Here is a 19,486-nt window from a genome sequence, read left to right as displayed (position 1 = left end):
AGACTGGTTTAATAAAACAACTGCATTTTAGATAGCAAAGCGTGAGCTGCAATAACCAGAACGACACAACATGACAATATTAAAATGGTGATGATGAGAGTGAAGCATAAGAATAACGCTATCATATTGCCACTAGAATTAATGGACTATTTTCTATCTGAGTCATAATTTGAGCACAGCATGTTAAGCTCTAATTCTGCCTTTCAGGTTCCCCTGGGGGGACATCGACCCTCATACCTGAGCAAAGGCCTGTAGTCTGCGTTAGCATCTGCAGCGAAGCATTCACCAACGGCATACAGTCGTGGTTCCCTGGCTGGAATCTCCCTCTTAACGTGTAATGGGACTAGGAAGTGTTTTTATAATAACACAGCTAATGTTCTAAGAAAATGTCCCTACGAAAGCATGTGTATTTTCTACGAATGTGGAAGTCTAAACTTCTACCACGTTCACCGGCAATGTACCAAACTGTAGCCTTGACTGAAGCACAAAGTGATCAAGAATGTCTTGTTTGAGAACACAATGCCGGGCTAGGCAAAACAGTTAGATAGAAGAAATTAAAACAAGACCGTAAAACTGGTTATTGTAAAAATAACAATGCAAAGCCAAATAAACTATATCTAGGTCAAAGTGCACAGCGGCCTAGTGTATTAAACTAACGTGCATGGAGCTATAGCTAAAATAACAGCCTGTTTATGAATGTCTTGCTACTATTTATTCTAAATTGTCCCAAATTATTAATTCAGTCAAAGGGTGCAGAAATGCCATTGGTCAGACTATTGATCCCCCTATGCAGCAGTTACAATAGTGCACTGCAGCTTTAGCTGTACACTTATCCGATGGCACTGTTCACACCAGTGGCTTGCAGAAGGAGTTGCAAGGTGGGGGGGTCAATTTAGTTAGGCTTCAGAAGTCTGATAGGGATACTAGTTTAGTTCCTACTACTTTTAGTGCAGAGCCTACAAATGCATCACACCTCTCTCTCAGAGAGAAAAGGGCCCACAGAATGAAGAAAGTTTGCCTGTTTGACCCCATGTACTAATTTTACCTTATTGTCCCACAGCTCCTAGCAGGTCTATTTGAATCTTATAGATCCCTTAAGAACAAGGTGATGTTTTGGTTGAATAGCACTGTTAATTGTCATTGGAATTTGGACTCAGAAATGTTATTTGTATGGATGGTGCATAGTATTGGCCTGTTGGGGATAACTTATGCAGGTGAAACTATTGTTGTGAGTGTTCACAACCCTGTGGTAGCAGGAGATATTTTGGAGCAAGTTAGTACTGGTAGAGCGAATTGCAGCTCTAAAACAATCCTCCTGTTTGGATATTTTTACAGGCCCACAAGAGGGAACTGGCGCATGGCCCCCAATCATTCTTATACTGCCTGTTGTTTGAATCCTCCTCTATCCCTCAGTAATAGATTTATGTTGTTATCTGATATTGGGGGAAATGATTGACTCTCTGAAGGCAGTCTCTCACAGTCCATGAGTTCTTTTTGCTCAGAGGGTAGGGAGTAGGATGATGGTGTTCACTCTTGCCACCAGAATATTAGAAACAAAGAATATGGGTTTCTTGAGAGTCTGCAGTTTAATGAGGTGCAAATTTCTTCTTTGCATTTGAGTCCTGCCCTAGTTGTGAGACCACATATAAGGACACCCATGTGGATACCTCTGCTGTGCCACAGCCAGCCCATGTGCTCTTCTCTATTGTTTCCAAGGCTAGCTGTAAGTGGCTGGTCTTGAATGTTGTGGGGCTCTCTATTAAATTGATAGTCCCTAGAGGCACAAACTTAAACAGAATTATAGCATTGTTTGTTTGCAGGTGACTTGGTCTTGTGACACAGTATTTATTAATGTTTTTTTTCAATTGAGACCCCTGCAATGCCATCTAGTGGGGGTCATCACAAAGGGGGCTTACTGACTCTGGTCTCACTCACCCTAGGTTGGAAAGTTGTTAAATGTGTCTTAATTCCCTTTATTTTCAAATCATGTAATTTAGAGCTAGTTCTGGGAAGTCTGGTTGTGATTAATTTTTATCACCTGAATTTCACGACTACAATGATATAGTTGTCTCCCTTGATCTTGCTTTGGGTGCAATTTTGGGTGATCTTAGAAAGAATTATGTTATAATTTGGGGTGGGGATTTCAATTGTTAAGTAGGTCCAATTGCCAAGAATGTTATATAATGGCAGATTTGCAGTGAGATGGAAGAGTTTACACATTTTGAACACACACCCTGTGGAGACCACCCTAATGCCATTTTGAGTAAGTGGGCATTGTTTATTATGATTGATTTGGCAGGCCGAAGCTCTTCAGGGTTTGTTACTTATTTTGGACGGGGGCAGTTTAATTGATTTTCTCGTTCTTCCATTAACCCATAGACTTAGGCTTTATGACTTTGCCATTTTACCCATTTGTTTGAGTGAGCACTATCCATTGTCGCTTTCCCTCACTATGGGCGGTTCCGTCCATCAATCGGCAATTAATGCCCCCCGCACTCATATCTCATCAAAACAAGGGGATTCTGGGTAAAAATTGGAGTCATTGGCTCCTCGGGCAGTACTGAGAGATCTTTTAAAGCTGAAAATGGAGAAGCCTGGGAAAGGATGCATGTTGCAGTGAATATTAAGGATACACAACTCTTTTGGGAAATGGTAAATGCCCCCTATTCTTCCGACACTCATAATACTCCCATTGATGTGGTCATCACTCCAAGCATGTGGGTAGAACATTTCTCCAATATTTATGGAAGTAATTTGGGTGAGGTCAGTTCTTTGCACCTTCTGACCATTATTACAATCAGGCAGGCTCTAAGCTGCCAAGTCCCTCGTGGGATGAGACTTTTTCTGCCTTAGAGAAGTATGCTAGAAAAAAGACCTCATGGCTGGATGGGGTGCCTGTTGACATTTTTCTTGGTAATCCTGACCTCTGGGTGCCAATTTTGACCAATGCATTAAGCTCAGCGGTTATGAATGTACCTCATAAGTCCTGGTCCAGGATGCTTCTGTCAGTTCCTAATAGCTTGCCAGGCTAATTGTGTCAGGCGGAGTTAGGTATTTGCCCTCCTCAAGATTGTATTGGGCTGACCCAAGTAATGCTGTGGCATTCACTCTGGACTAAAGATGAGACCTCTCTTAATCAGCAAATAGTGAACAATTGCCTACTTTTAGAGAAAGCCCAAAGGATTTAGTGGCTTATTTATGTGAAGGGACTTATGGTAGCCTTGGGTAGAGAGGAGTATTTTTCTTCACCAATAAAGTTGGCACTGGTACCTAGATGGCAGCTGAAGCAAGATGTTTTGAGCTTGTTTTCGGCACACAGAGTGTCAACTGTGAAGGGTAAGAAGAGGGTGGAGTAATATTTTCCGTTGATTACCATGGAGGTTGTTAGAAATGGGGTCTTTGGTTGGCAGTCAGGTTACCCCCTGTCCAAGCAAGGACCCTCACTCTAGTCAGGGTAAAAGAGAATCACCCTCAGCTAACCCCCGCTCACCCCTTCCGTAGCTTGGCACAAGCAGGCAGGCTTAACTTCAGAGTGTTAGGTGTAAAGTTTTTGTACCAACACACACAGTAACTTGATGAAAACACCACAAAATGACACAACACAGGTTTAGAAAAATAGAAAATATTTATCTAAACAAAACAAGACCAAAACGACAAAAAATCGACCATACACAAGTCAAGTTATCAATTAAAAACCAAAAGAGTCTTCATGTGATTTTAAACACAACGGTAACGCTGTTAGCGTAGAAATGTACCTGGGCGCTTCAAAAATAACCCTGCAAGTGCAAGTGTGCGGCAAAAGGGGCTTGCAATGTGTCGGTATCACTCTTGATCTAGTCGGGTTGGTGTGCGTTGTTTCTTCTCTCCACAGGAGAGCGATGCGTCTATCCAAACAGCACTCTCGGGTCCGGGCAGGCCTTGCATCGTTTTTACACGCCCAGCAATGTTTGCATCGGAAATCCTGCTGCACGATGATTCGAAAACCACGCAGCGTGGGTTGCGATCTCACCAGCCTCCGTCAGCGATGCTGCGCGTTGTTTCTTCAGCCGTGAGTGTCGATTATTCAGCCTCGTCTCAGAGTTGTGTCGATCTTTTCCCCACACAGCGGTCTGTGCTTGGATTTCTTAGGAACTGGAAGGGCACCATAGGGTAGGAGTCTCAGCAGGGGCTCCAGGTGCTGGCAGAGAGAAGTCTTTGCTGTCCCTGAGACTTCAACAACAGGAGGCAAGTTCAGTTTCAAGTCCTTGGAGAGTTCTTCACACAAAGTCCAGTCTTCGTCCTCCTGCACAGGCAGAAGCAGCAACTGCAGAATAGCTCCACAAAGCACAGTCACAGGCAGGGCAGCTCTTCTTCCTCAGCTCTTCAGCTCTTCTCCAGGCAGAAGTTCCTCTTGGTTTCCAGAAGCGATCTCTAGTCTGTGGTTTTCAGTGTCCTTCTTATACCCATTTTGCCCTTTAAAGTAGGCTTACTTCAAAGAAAAGTCTCTCTTGTTTGTGAAATCCTGCCTTGCCCAGGCCAGGCCCCGGACACACACCAGGGGGTTTGAGACTGCATTGTGTGAGGGCAGGCACAGCCCTTTCAGGTGTGAGTGACCACTCCTCCCCTCACTCCTAGCACAGATATCTCATCAGGATATGCAGGCTACATCCCAACTCCCTTTGTGTCACTGTCTAGTGAGAGGTGCAAACAGCCCAACTGTCAAACTGACCCAGACAGGGAATCCACAAACAGGCAGATTCACAGAAATGGTTGAAGCAAGAAAATGCTCACTTTCTAAAAGGGGCATTTTCAAACACATAGGCCCTCATTCCAACCCTGGCGGTCTCTGACCCCCTTCCCGCCAGCCTGTTTCTGGCGGTTTTCACCGCCAGAACCAGGATGGCGGGAACGGGTGTCGTGGGGCCCCCTAACAGGGCCCCACAAAGATTTTCACTGTCTGCTTAGCAGACAGTGAAAATCGCGACGGGTGCCACTGCACCCGTCGCACCCCTGCAACTCTGCTGGCTCCATTCGGAGCCGGCTTCATTGTTGCAGGGGCTTTCCCGCTGGGCCGGCGGGCGCTCTTTTGGCAGGCGCCCGCCGGCCCAGCGGGAAAGTTGGAATGGCCGCCGCGCTCTTTTGACCGCAGGGCGGTCATTCGGCGGCGACCGCCGCCTGCCGCGGTCAGAATGACCGCCATAATCTTAAAATCAACTTTACTAAAAGATGTATTTTTAAATTGTGTGCTCAAAGACCCCAAACTCCATATGTATATCTACTCCCAAAGGGAATCTGCCCTTTAATACTATTTAAAGGCATCCCCTATGTTAATCTATTAGAGAGATAGGCCTTGCAACAGTGAAAAACGAATTTGGCAGTATTTCACTGTCAGGACATATAAAACACATTAGTATATGTCCCACCTTAAACATAAACTGCACCCTCCCCATGGGGCTAACTAGGGCCTACGTTAGGGGTGTCTTACAGGTAAGAAAAGGTAAGGTTTAGGCCTGGCAAGTGGGTACACTTGCCAAGTCGCATTGGCAGTTTAAAACTGCACACACAGACACTGCAGTGGCAGGTCTGAGCCATGTTTACAGGGCTACTAATGTGGGTGCACAACCAGTGCTGCAGGCCCACTAGCAGCATTTGATTTACAGGCCCTGGGCACCTCTAGGGCACTCTACTAGGGACTTACCAGTAAATCTGATATGCCTTTTACATAGGAGCCCTTGCACTTTAGCACTGGATAGCAGTGCCAAGCAGCCCCTGAAAGGGACTCCCATCTGCTGCTTGGAAGCTCCTGACTGTGGCAGGTAGGTGCCCATTACCACGAGAGGTCTGAATGCAGCCACACATTGCTACTGGTCTTCCACAGGCTATTTTGAGACTCTCACCTGTTGCTGGTGAGAGTCAGCTGCCATGGCAGCATCGAATGTGGCCTTGCTACAAGCTGGGAGAATAAGGTCTAGGCACTGGAGAGAGAGTGCTACAATCAACCAGGGGGAACAAGCTGCTGCCATACAACTTAGCTGTAGACCTGGAACTGGGAGGACCCAGTGAGGGGAGTGGAAGGTCCACTAGAGACAGGTGAAGGCCTAGTCAGCAGAGGGCCAAAGGCCTGTACCCAAGAATTGAGTGTTCATTCTTGACTGAATGTGTAGTGGGATTCTATTTTTTGTAGTAGATTACTTGTCTTTGTTACATAAACACCCACTGTACTGAACATTGACATTATTTTACTGGTAGGGTGGGTGGTATTGATTCTTTAGCCTGAGTAAGTCCAACACTAACTTTGCAGAGGAGCCTGTGACTGCTCACGAACAGTATTACCTAGAGTCAAGTAATGAAAGAGTTGTACTTGGCCAAGTTTGAAGAGCTATATTAAGGCTGGCCCGGGACTGCAGTGGTAAAAGGTCTTAACCCTCCTGGTTGTGGCCCATTAGACCCTTCCTGCTCTATGGCCTCCTAAATGGGGATGGACAACATCCAATAAAATATTTTGAGAATTAAACAGTTATTAATCATAATTATTACCTTCCATTTGGACCACTTGCTGAGAGTGTCTTTGCCTTCAATTCTCTGTTTGGTTAGCTCTCCTACACATTGCCTTCCAGGTAGGCCTGGGCTGTGAGTGCTGTGTCTGCTTTGATAGGTAATATATCCTTTTCTTTTCTTCTCCAGGTTACCCTGCCAATTGGTATCCCACAGCCCGCTACGTTAAATGATGCCATTCCTTGGGCCAATTTATGAGTGGGGTCTTTATTTTGAAGAATCTGATTACTCATTTCTGCTTCTCTCCTGCAGCTTATTCCACTGTTGCTCATGCTCTGTGTACTCTTTGTCCTGGTGTGGGTGAGTGGGAAGTTATATTGCCACAAAAGGGAGGAGTCTTGCCTACCTGGCAATGAGGGCCACATTTATCTGTATTGTTTGTTGTATGCCAACCCTGTTAACAAGATTCATCAACTTGCCAATCTGCAAGGTCATGACCTTTTTGGTGACCTTCCACCTTGATGCTCTGGGCCTCTCTCTTGGTATGCCTTTGACATGTTACATTTCTCACTTCTGGCCCCTTTCTGCTCCTTTGTTGCAGGCATACTTCAGGGGCCATTGTGATCTTTGCTCCCAGGCCTTTAACAGTTTATGGCTGTGGTCCTCGGTGCTTATTTCATGAGCTCGACCTTCACTTGCTCTAGGGCCATGAAGCTGCTCAGACTCGGAGCAGCAGCTCTCTGCTTCTTGCCTCTCTGGCAGGCATGTCATTGGCTGTATCATTGTTCTGGTCATGTACAACAGCGCTAGAGTCCCATCACATTCCAATGAACCGGTCAGTCTTTCATTGTTGGTACTCTACAGTTGCTTGAGGAGCACACCACACTTTAAAGTATTTTTGTTTCAGGATTAATAGCAAATTAATCAGGATATAGAAAGAGTTGAGGAAAATAAAATGTATTCTAATGACATGGCTGCCAGTCACGCCCTCATGACACAACTTTGTAAGAAATGTTAGTAAGATGTGTTAATACCCAAACACAAGTACAATTATTTATTTATTCAGAATCCATGTGTTAGACATGACAGCCTTAGTGTGGTCTTCCCTCAATTTTTCACCTGCCTCTTTCCATTTTTCTGATCTCCTTTTTGCTGGTTTTGGGAATCTGCACACTTTGTCACAGCTAAACAGTGCTAAAGTGCATGTGTTCTCTCCCCTAAACATGGCAACATTGGTTCATACCCTATTGGCATATTTAATTTACCTGTAAGTCCCTAGCAAAGGGCACTAGATGTGCCCAGGGCCTGTAAATTAAATGCTAAAAGTGGGCCTGCAGCACTGATTGTGCCACCTACATAAGGAGCCCCTTAACCATGTCTCAGGCATTCCATTGCTAGGCCTGTGTGCGCATTTTCACTGCTACTTTGACTTGGCATTTAAAACTAATTGCCAAGCCTTAAATTCCCCTTATCTTCCATATATGTCACCCCTAAGGTAGGCCCTAGGTAATCTATAGAGCAGTGTGCTATGAAAGTAAAATGCAGGACATGCACTTATAAGTTTTACATAGGCCAGCATTAGAGATTCCCTTCTATACTTTTAAGTGGTAGTTTCTGATCTAAAAGGAATAGATTTGTCATATTTGATATGGTTGTAAGAAATCCTGCTTACTGGTGAAGTTTAGAAGTGCCACTTTTATGAAGTAGGCATTTCTCTTCTCTTACTGCCATCTGTGCCTTACAGTCCGTCTCTAACCCATGTCTAATCTGTTCTAGTTGACAGCTCCCCTTGTGCATTCGACCCAGACAGCCATAAACACAGGACACTCGGGTGCATCTGCATTTATCTGCATACAGATGGGTTTCTCTGGGCAGGAAGAGTGGAGGGGCTCTCTCTTAAACTTCAAAGGCCATTGGCCTGCCCTCACACAAAGGACCAATAACCCCCCACAGGGCTCCTGGCTGACAGGTCTGGGTTGAAAGAGAAACATGGGCACTTCACAACCACTCTTTGAAGTCTCTTCCACTTTAAAGACACTTTTGGGTGTATATATACTGGGTCTGTGATCCCACCAAATCAGACACTTCTGGACCTACAACTGGACTCTGTCAGAGGGACTGCCTGGCTGCACACATGACTCATCTGGACTGCTTTGCTGGAAGGACTGCTAGGCACCTTGTTGCCCTGCTGACCCCTGACTCTGGTGGAATTACTGCCTTCCTCCACAAGAGCTTGCCTTGAGCTTCCCTCCTGTTCTGAAGTCTCAGGGCTATCAAAGTCTTCACCAAAGAGAAGAAAATCAGGCGCATTGGGAAATTGACGCAACACCTGCAAAATTCGATGCAACGTCTGCCGGGTCAACGCAGAGCATACTCCGTGGCTGAAAAAATACTGCATCGCCTTCCGAATCAGCGCAGTACCTGTTGCCTTTGCTCAACGCGTTCTGGGTTTTCCACACTTCTTCCCTGGGTGCTGAAATATCCCTGCATCGCTATGATGAACCAAGGCTGCGCTCCTGGAAACTGACACATCGCCTTGCAGCGTGGAAAGAAACAACACATCGCCTTTGCCACACCAGAAAAATGAAGGCATTGCTTTACTTTTCAGCGCATCTCCTCTTCTGCAGCCCCTCTGCCTCGTTATTTTTTACACATCCCAGTTACTGTGTGTTAAAATGATACACCCACTGATTCTTAAGGATTGAGACTCATTTAAAACTTTAAAAAGTTATATGATAACTTGTGCATGTTGGATTTTTTGTCATTTTGATCTTATTTTGTTCAGATTAATATTATCTATTTTTCTAAACTGGTGGTGGGTAAGTTTTGTGGTGTTTTCAATGTGTTACTGTATGAGATATTGCACAAATACATTGCCTTCTTAGTTAAGCCTGCCTGCTCTGTGCCAAGCTACCGGACTGCGAGCATAGGATAATTTAGGTTGTGTTGTGATTTACCCTGACTAGAGATTGTGGTTCCTACTTGCACAGGATGCATATCTCTGCCAACTAGTGGCCCAATTTCTAACACCATGTTACTGCTTAGCTAACATTTTCAGTCATCAATTTGCAGTCTCTTTGTGAACCTGATCTCCAATCTTAGTCAAGCAGAGAAGGCCCTTCTTTTCTCAATTTTCTTTCAGACTTTCATCATGTTAAATGTAAAATTACCCTTATTAAAGCTTTGAAAAATGTCCTAGCAACATGTGTAGGCCAGGAAATTCTAGGGAAAAAAACACATTTTCTGTTATTCTCTTGTCAAGTATTTTGGAAATTTACATCGTAGGATTTACACATACATTGGGTGTAAATTTTTATTCAAATTGACAATTAATTCTATTGGTAACTAACGGAAGCCATGAACATTACATATCTTCAACCACATTGAGAGTGAGGATTTGACTTTCACATGTAAATTTAGGGTATATGAAAAGAAAATGTGAATTTACATCCTATGAACAGAGTATTTACATACCTAAGTTTAACTTTGGTGCATAGATATGTTTATGAATTAGCCGATAATCACCAATTCAAATGTATTTCATCAGTTACAAAGGAATTTACTTTATCTTGTGTATTCTCTGAACATCCTAAACTGTTAATTGTTACTGCTATGCATCTGTTTGGCTGCATTTATTAATCAACATCATTGTTTTTCTAAATTGTTTTCTACAGGCACCATTGGAGACTGGAAAAATATAATGACTGTGGCACAGAGTGAGATGATTGACAAGATTTACCAGGAGAAAATGGGAGATTTACCAATCAAATTTGTTTTTGACATTCCCAGGGAAAACCAGGCATAAAGCTAAAAAACATATTTTGTCTTGTCAATCAAACCATTATCAATGTTTTCTATTTGCATCCTAATATCAAAATTACACAAACAAATGCAAAAGGGCACGTTCATTCCAGTAAACTGTGACCTAGAGAACTGTGGGTAAATGTCTAATTCATGCTTTTGTTCAATAAGATTCTAGGTAATAATTATGGGTTGAAGTCCATTCTAATTCCTTTTTTGACTGTTTTAGTTAGCACATTTGTAATATAAATTGCCACAACAATTTCTGGTTTACATTAGTAGTTATGTTTTGTGATATAAAACCTTGATGTGCTAATCAGACCTACAAACCCCCTCACACTCCTCTTACATCCAGCATAGTTATTTTTGGATTACATAATTACATTTTAAATGACATATATTGAACAAAGTAAACCCTGATGCAAGCCGCAGTGTAGTACTGAGACCATATAGAACAGTGGTTCACAAACTTTTTCGACCCCAGACTTCCTTGACCTATTGGCTGTTGGCCACGGCTCCCCATTATGCTACATTTTATTTGGTGGGTGGGGGGATGTAAGCCAGGCCTCAGGAGTACTTCCATTTTTCTCCCTGAAAATAATTGGGAAGAAGCCGATGAAGGTATCATAATCATGTATGTAAAAAAATTAAATCTAAAAGTTGTTTAATAAAACTCTTTATTTGGTTAAGTCGGAAACAATACTCTCTGGGGTCTGCAGATGGATTTTTTAAGCTATTTTTTGTTTTAAAAAATTGTCTCTAGCGAATACAACCTTCTTCTAAATTAGCATGAAAAAAAAAAAATGTTGCCCTACATTTTTGCTTTCTACTGCTCACGTTTTCTTTCTTTAGAAGTACACCAGAAAAAAGAAAAGTGAATTCCCATTTTCGTTGCTTAAGCTGCTGTTATTATGCCCTGTGACCTGCCTTTCATCTTGGCAGCACACATTGTGATTTAAATAAATCAACTGTAAAAATATATTAATGTTGAGCAGTTCACAGGTTACCAGAGAGATAAAAATGTATTGTGATTAATGTGAATAAAGAGCTTACTGCATCTATTCATTAATTCAAAAACATACTGCAATTGTAGAAGTGGGCGAAATTGTTCCTAAAAAATAGATACTTTTGTTTATTGGAAGACCTGAGCCACCTTAACGAAGTAGCCCACTACGTTTGCATTCTAAGTTGTGACAGTGATGATATGGTTAATTTGTATGGTTTTTACGAGGCTGGCCTGTTACAAGACACCGGTTTATTCCAGGACACTGAGAACGGATGCGACGTGGAAAAGGCTCAGTTCAGAGCTCCCTCCTGCCAGTAGGCTAAGGTCAGCAGCGGTGTAACACAGCCCCAGGGGAACCCCATCCTTCAAGGGGGCCCACAGTCTGTGCTTAGTGCTTTGTGCTGTTCGTGGCGCACCTGGCTAGTTTTCATGGCGCACTGGGGTGCTGCGGTGCACAAATTGGGAACCACTAATATAGAACAATGAGAAGGAACACTGAGTTCCTACGCAGGGTCATGGAACTTCGGGGTGACATGCAATATTCATTTGACATATGACAGGGGGTATTTTATTCCTTATAATATATGATCACACCATCACACTTCCCACAAACTACTCAAATCCTTGACATCTTTCTCCTTCATGTGAGCGAAAAAGTATGGTTGTAGACATAAAGAATCAGAGCTGAATCTGTAATGCGGTTTAATGTAAATCAGAATAAAAAAGGACTGTAGCCCAAAATGACTACTAACATGCAGAAAGAGCCTATTTTTAATGTAGTAAACTGTGTGCAGAAAAGAAACATGTTATCGTAAATCTCTGCTTTCTGCTGATCACTATTTACTTAAGGAAAATTGATGATAAAAACGAAAAGCCAGTTTTTGTTTTTTTGTTTAAACTACATCTGCAATGATGCTAAGTGACCTGCCTTTCTCCTTTACTGCTGGCTGTGGCAGCAGGCATTATGACCTTGCATATCTACTGTTGTAAAATATTACTCCTGAGCTGCTATGTAATTTTCTTATTACAAGTGATTAAAGACGCCTAAGTCTACTGTAATAAGAAAATCAGAGACACTGGAATTGCAGGCTTCCATGCACTATAAATTAATACGAACCAACAACTCTACCTGCCATTTAGGGCACATTTCACACAAAAAAAGTGTACGCACACATGTGACTTAGTCTTGGCTTACCCTCTCCAGGGTTGCTATTGAATTCCAGGAGTAAGTCATGGGTAGTTAATACTTACTCCTGTCATTCAGAAGTAAGCCACGAATATGACAGGTGTAAGTCACAAGAAAACCTGTGTCACTCAGGCCCTTTGGCCCAACACTCATAGAATCTGATTCACCCAGATCTTTCTATGAGTAACCCGTGCTTAATTTGTAAATAAAAAGATGCTGGTGCCCAAAGCCCTTCTCTTAAACTCGTGGCTGCTGCAATTAAATGTGCTGGCACAGAATACTGAGGCAGCGTAATCCTGACGCCATCTCGGACCTCTTCAATCCATTTACAGCCACCCCCTGCCCCCTTAGCTTTCTTGGCAGCTTTCTGCTTTTTATCTTTGTGAAGCTTTTTCTTTTTTCTCTTCCTCCGTCTTTTCCATCTGTGTCTTTTGCTCGCAGCAAGTGCTTGAGGCAGAAGAATAAGCCCCGGCCCTCAAAAATAAGTGCCACATAAGCACAAAGTAAGCACTGTGAGTAACTGTGTCTTACTCCTTTCTTCTTATTTTTTAATATCCATGCTTTTACTCGCAAAACATTTTCGGTGTGTCTGGTTTTATTCTAGGCTTATCTGTGACTTACTTCGATAAGTAGGACGTGTTTACTCACAAAAAAACGTTTTGTGCATCACAGAGCTGTTTTCCTACGAGTCATTATGTCTTCTGGAAATTGCTGAGTAAGTAGGACTCGCAGTCCCAGGAGCGCAAGGTGGGGGCAAATCTTTTATGTCAGAGGGGGCTCATAATGGCGTTCTTCAAAAGGAATTTAGAAAAAGCAATTTAATACGTGAATGGAGAGAGAGGCCATTTGAGGAATATTTGTTCGGATAGGGGTGTAAAAAAACCCTAGCAGTAGGTCCTCATTGGGCACTTCACTGGGGACCACCTGCTAAACAGGCATTACATTTGAAATGAAAAAAGCAAGACTGAAATTGAGCTGTTCAACTTTTCCGAGTGGTGCGACAGAAGTGAACGGGCCTGTATCTTCTACTGCCTCTCAAGGGAAGGAGGCGTCTTCTCTTGTATGGGTCAAATAGTCCACTGCCAGCAAGAGTAGTTTTTACTCTCCCTGCTTCTTCAGTTTACCTGTGCAGGAACTCTGACCCAACCTGAGGAGAAGAAATTAAAATAGAGATGAACAGCTTTTGTTTGAGAGGCTTTCCCAGTCCTCAGAAAGTGGCTCACAGTTGTAGCGAATCATCCACATCTCCTTTCGCATTGCGCTCTTAAGACCCAAGGGCGACCTTACCTAGATAACTTTGAATTCTCTAATCAGTTAGTTTTTAAAAAATATATTTCATTCAGATGCCATGATCAGGTGAAATACAGTCATAAACTAATACTTCATCTTTTGTAAAGGGAGCCTAGGCATGCACTAATATTCAATTGTACCCTTCAGTTAAATAAAATACAATATATCTATAATCTATAATGCATCTCTCACGGCGCTGCTGTCAGATTAAAAACGCGCTTCTTTAAAGGGCATATATAGCTGCATCTGTTGCCACACTCTGTTGTACTGCTATGATTAGTTCCTGCTACTCAACATGGAGTGATGTACCCACACATACAAATAAACACACGTCCACTCAACCACTCAGCTCAATGCCAAGTAAGAAACCTCTAGCGTGTACTAGCTTGTTAGCTAACATCACTGTGCACTCTGGTACTTATAATTTCTTGTTTACCTTTTTAAACGTGATTTAAAGCCCCTTTGCACAGTGCTTTTGGATTAAAAGCCAGACAGACTAGGGGTGTCACACATGACATATTGCTACTTCGCAACTGTGTACATCTATCCCTTCTCTCTGCTATTGTACAACTGCTTTGTGAGCTAGGCTTGCTTTTTTAATTGTTATATTCTATCCGTGTAGGTGCTTGAACAACAGCAACGCATACTCTAACTTTTGTGAGGGAAACTCTTGTTTCTCGTTACTGTCCCTGGTGTTTACGGACTCTGCAAAGATCTGCAGTTGTCATAAGGATGTGCTTGGGGTAGTTATTAGATCAAAGCAGTGCTCTAAATAAGCATGTTGTATTCATAAACACCCAGTAGAAGTACTTGATTGCTTATTGGATGAACTGGCCTTTGCAATAATGAGCACGTCATTGAACACTCCAGGGGGGCTGTTCTCTGTGTACGGTTCTTCTTTTTGCCTGGCAGTTAGCCAGCAGATTCTTGAAGTGCTTTTTTTCAAGAAGGACCCAGATGTTTCCTCTTCTAAGTAACTTTGGCTTTCAAATATGCTGGTCGAGGTTTGGCACTAGCAATGCAAACTTTACATTCTCATGCTGCCTAGACCACAAGGGAGAGTGCATTTGAGAATAAACAACATTTTTTTGTCTTTCAAGTTATGCTGACTTGATTCACCCTAAATAACCCAAAGACCCAGTTCACAAACTTTTTCAAATCTGTGGGTATACATTTCTGCACATGTAATTTTATGCCTAGGCCTTGGAGTACATCTTCGTCTAAATGCAATTCACTAACCGTCCGAGATTTACGCCAATTACATGAGGGTTTTGGGACGCATAAAACTCAACGTGCAGTCATAAAGATTCTTATTATTAGTAAGTTTATGGGTATATTTTAGATGTTCAGAACACTGAACCGGAAAAGAATAGGAAAACATGCATCACTTGAGGAAAGTGGTACATAGGGCCAGATTTACAAGGCCCTAGCACCACCGGAGCGTCACTTTTTGTGCAGTGCGCCACATTTACAAGGTGGCGGTAAGTCACTTTCTGTGGCTTAATGCCACTTTGTAAATATGGGCCCCTCTGACACAGTTTTCAGCGCCAGAGGGGCATGCATTGGGGTTTGTTAGGCTTGGCATCATTGGCATGGTCTTCCCTAACTTTTTGCTTTTACTTCCCAGGCTGCTTCTATGTGCTGCACTCTGTTTTTGCTGTTTTGTTTGCTCTGGAAACTTTACCACTGCTGACCAGTGCTAAAGTGTAAGTGTACCCTGTATACATTATATGTGTACATTTAGTTATCCATGATTGGCATATTTGATTTACTAGTAAGTCCCTATTAAAGTGCATTAGAAGTGCCCAGGGCCTGTAAATTGAATACTACTAGTGGGCCTGCAGCACTGGTTGTGCCACCCACATTAGTGGCCCTATAAACATGGCTCAGACCTGCAACTGCAGTGTCTGTGAGTGCAGTTTTAAAATGCCAATTCGACTTGGCAAGTGTACCCAATCATTCAAAAATTACGATTTGCTACTTCTATGTGTGCTGCATTTTGCAGCACACATAGAAGTGCCAAATCACCATTGTAGATTGTTTATGTGCAGGAAGGGACACTGTCCTGCATATGATCAATCAATCCCCTCAATGCAGACATCCTTGTACTATGGTGGTGTGAGCGCGCCCTTGGCTTATCTAGTAATAGTAAGGGGACACATCCCTAAGGTCGATGAACTTTTTGACTTGTTAAATTGTTATAATTAGCAGTCATATAACACAACTGTATTAAACAATATCAATCATTAGAGAGGCAGTAAAGAATGCACCATGACTCATTTGGCCATGAACAACCACACCTTTAGTATCAATTGAAATGTTTATTTCCCTATATTAACAATGCTAAGGTCATGAAAATTAGTCTCAACACCAAATTGACAATTTCAATAGCGAAAACACAAATTAATAACAGCAATATTTTCTGCAATAGAAATAACATACATTTGTTCAGCAATAAAATACCATCAGATCTAGGTATAGAGAACACACCTCACTTCAGATTAGCATGTTGGGCTTCATGAAAAAGTTTTAGTAACACTAATTTAGAAAACATCTATCTATGGCTTTTTCAAAATAGCAGCAATATCAAAACAGTAGCAGTTGGTACCTGAAAAACAAAAGACAAACAACAGTGCATAGATCACTTATAAAACCTGTCCCTAAGGAATACCAGCAAAACAGCTTCAGCTTCATCAGGGGAACAGCAGCATCAGCATCAGGACAGGAACAGGGAAAAGGGAGATAGTTTAGAATTTGGACTATAAGATTACTAAACCATCAGATCATTAGTTAAGCATTGAACAGTGTAGGAAGTTGGCTCTGTATATACTATCTGAAAGTGAGAGATAGTGTGCACAGAGTCCAAGGGTTCCCCTTAGAGGTTGATAGTGGCAAAATTAGATAATACTAATGCTCTATTTTGTGGTAGTGTGGTTCGAGCAGTAGGCTTATCAGAGGGTAGTGTTAAGCATTTGTTGTACACACACAGGCAATAAATGAGAACACACACTCAAAGTCTTAACTCCAGGCCAATAGGGTTTTATATAGAAAAATATTATTTTCTTAATTTATTTTAGAACCACAAGATTCAGAATTTAGGTAAGTACATACGTTGTAAAGTACTTCACACAGGTAAGTATGGAACTTTGAATTAAAACAGTAATGTACACAGTTTTGGCAATAATGGCAATCAGCTATTTTAAAAGTGGACACTGCAAAAATCAACAGTTCCTGGGGGAGGTAAGTATTGGTTAGTTTCTCAGGTAAGTAAAGCACTTACAAGTTCAGTCTCCTGGGCATAGGCAGCCCACCGTTGGGGGTTCAAGTCAACCCCACACACCCAGCACCAGCAACACAGAGCCGGTCAGGTGCAGAGGTCAAAGTAGGGCCCAAATTACATAGGCACCTATGGAGAACAGAGGTGCTCGGGTTCCAGTCTGCTAGCAGGTAAGTACCTGCGTCCTCGGGGAGCAGACCAAGGGGGTTTTGTAGAGCACTGGGGGAGTCCCAAACAGGCACACAGAATATACCCTCAGTGGCACAGGGGTGGGCGGGTGCAGTGTGCAAAGTAGGTGTAGGTTTGTAGATAGCAATCAATGGAGAGACCCAGGGGTCAGTCTGGCGATGCAGGCAGGGCACAGGGGTGCTTGTTTGGCCAGCGACCGACTGGGCTAGGATGTAGGCCGCCTGCTGGTCACTCCTGCACCGGTAGTTGGTACCTCTCGATCCTGGGGCTGTGGGTGCAGTGCTTCTTCCAGGCGTCGAGTTCCATTGTTACCGGGCAGTCGCGGTCGTGGGGAGCCTCTAGATCCTCTCTGCAGGCATCGCTGTGGGGGAGCAGGGAGGTCGACTCAGGGTGTCCACGTCGTTGGAGTCACCTGAGGGTCCTCTCCGCGGTGTTGGTTCTTCTGGACACGAGCCGAGGACGTCGGGTGCAGAGTGTGAAGACTCAGGCTTCCGGAGTGAGTCTGGAGTCTCTTTAAAGATGGTTTCTTTGTTGCAGTGTTGGACGGAGCCGCTGTCCTCTGGAGTTTCTTGGTCCTTTATGTGCAGGTCAGTCCTCTGAGTCCTCAGAGGTCGCTGGTCCCGCTGGATGTGTCGCTGTGCAGGTTCTCTGAGTCTGGAGACAGGCCTATAGGGCTGGGGCCAAGTCAGTTGTCATCTCTGTCGTCTCTGTGGGGCTTTCAGGTCAGCAGTCCTTCTTCTTGTTTCAGGTTGCAGGAATCTAAAATCCTGGGTTCAGGGTCACCCCTAAATACTCAATGTAGGGGTGTGTTTAGGTCTGGGGGCAGTAGCCAATGGCTACTCTCCTTGAGGGTGACTACACCCTCTTTGTGCCTCCTCCCTGTGGGGAGGGGGGCACATCCCTAATCCTTCAGGGGGGAATCCTCCAAAACAAGATGGAGGATTTTCCAAGGAGGGGGTCACTTCAACTCTGGTCACCTTAGGGGGGACCCTGGCTGAGGGGGTGACTCCTCCTTGTTTTTCTCATTATCTCCCCGGACTTGCCGTGGGGGCTATGTCCGGGGAGTGGGCATCTCCACTAGCTGGAGTGCCCTGGGGCATTGTAACACAAAGCCTGAGTCTATGAGGCTCACTGCTAGGTGTTATAGTTCCTGCAGGGGGGAGGTGTGAAGCACCTCCACCCAGTGCAAGCTTTGTTTATGGCCCCAGAGAGCAGAAAGGCTCTCACCCCAGGGGGTCAGAAACTTGTCTCAGTGGCAGGCTGGCACAGACCAGTCAGTCCTGCACTGAAGGATTGGGTAAAATACACGGGGCATCTCTAAGATGCCCTCTGTGTGCATGTTTTTAATAAATCCAGCACTGGGTTTATTATTCTGAGAAGTTTGATACCAAATTTCCCAGTTTTCAGTGTAGCCATTATGGAACTGTGGAGTTCCTTTTGACAAACACCCAGACCATATACTTAATATGGCCACACTGAACTTACAATGTCTAAGAATATACTTAGACACTGTAGGGGCATATTGCTCATGCAGCTATACCCTCACCTGTGGTATAGTGCACCCTGCCTAGGGATTTAAGGCCTGCTAGAGGGGTGACTTACCTATGCCACAGGCAGTATTTTGTGTGCATGACATCCTGAGGGGGATGCCATGCCATGCTAGACTTTGCCTTTTTTCTCCCCACAAACACACACAATTTGCAATTGCAGTGTGCATGTGTTAGGTGAGGGGTCCCTTAGGATGGCACAACACGTGCTGCAGCCCTTAGGGACCTTCCCTGGTCACAGGGCCCTTGGTACCACTGGTACCTTTTTCAAGGGACTTATCTGTGTGCCAGGGGTGTGCCAATTGTGGAAACAATGGTACATTTTTAGTGAAAGAACACTGGTGCTGGGGCCTGGTTAGCAGGGTCCCAGCACACTTAGTCAAGTCAGCATCAATATCAGGCAAAAAGTGGGGAGGGGGTGTAACTGCAACAGGGAGCCATTTTCCTACAAACAGGTAAAGTAAACTCAGAAAATAATAAAGTACTAGAATGTCAGTAGACTATCTGGCAAGGCATGAAAAGTCAATGTGACATACCACCAAATGTGACTGGTAAAGTAAGAATGAAGAATGGCTATGTGAAAAGCATGTCAAAGAATGGCTCTCAAGTTCTAAGCTCCTAAACATTAAATTAAAAATGACTAAACATTTGCTATTGTTTGGAAACATCAGGCGAAGAAAGAACATCCAATTACAAGAACATTAGATATTGGCAAT

The 19,486-nt window shown here is 43.5% G+C and overlaps 1 protein-coding gene across 1 annotated transcript in view; it reads left to right on the top strand.

Moving 5' to 3' along the window:
• Positions 1–11,873, top strand: part of LOC138296319 (amine sulfotransferase-like) — a 325,216-nt gene extending 313,343 nt beyond the window's left edge. Inside the window, exon 7 of the mRNA XM_069235355.1 lies at positions 10,149–11,873. Coding sequence (XP_069091456.1) covers positions 10,149–10,279 — 131 coding nt within the window. The 3' untranslated portion in view covers positions 10,280–11,873. The remainder of the gene's footprint in view (positions 1–10,148) is intronic.
• Positions 11,874–19,486: the final 7,613 nt, after the last annotated feature.

This window comes from Pleurodeles waltl, chromosome 5 (assembly GCF_031143425.1).
Source record: "Pleurodeles waltl isolate 20211129_DDA chromosome 5, aPleWal1.hap1.20221129, whole genome shotgun sequence".
In the NCBI taxonomy this organism is placed as follows: Eukaryota; Metazoa; Chordata; class Amphibia; order Caudata; family Salamandridae; genus Pleurodeles; species Pleurodeles waltl.
The sequence above is the reverse complement of the archived record's forward strand: the minus strand, read 5'-3'. Positions and strand labels throughout refer to the sequence as shown.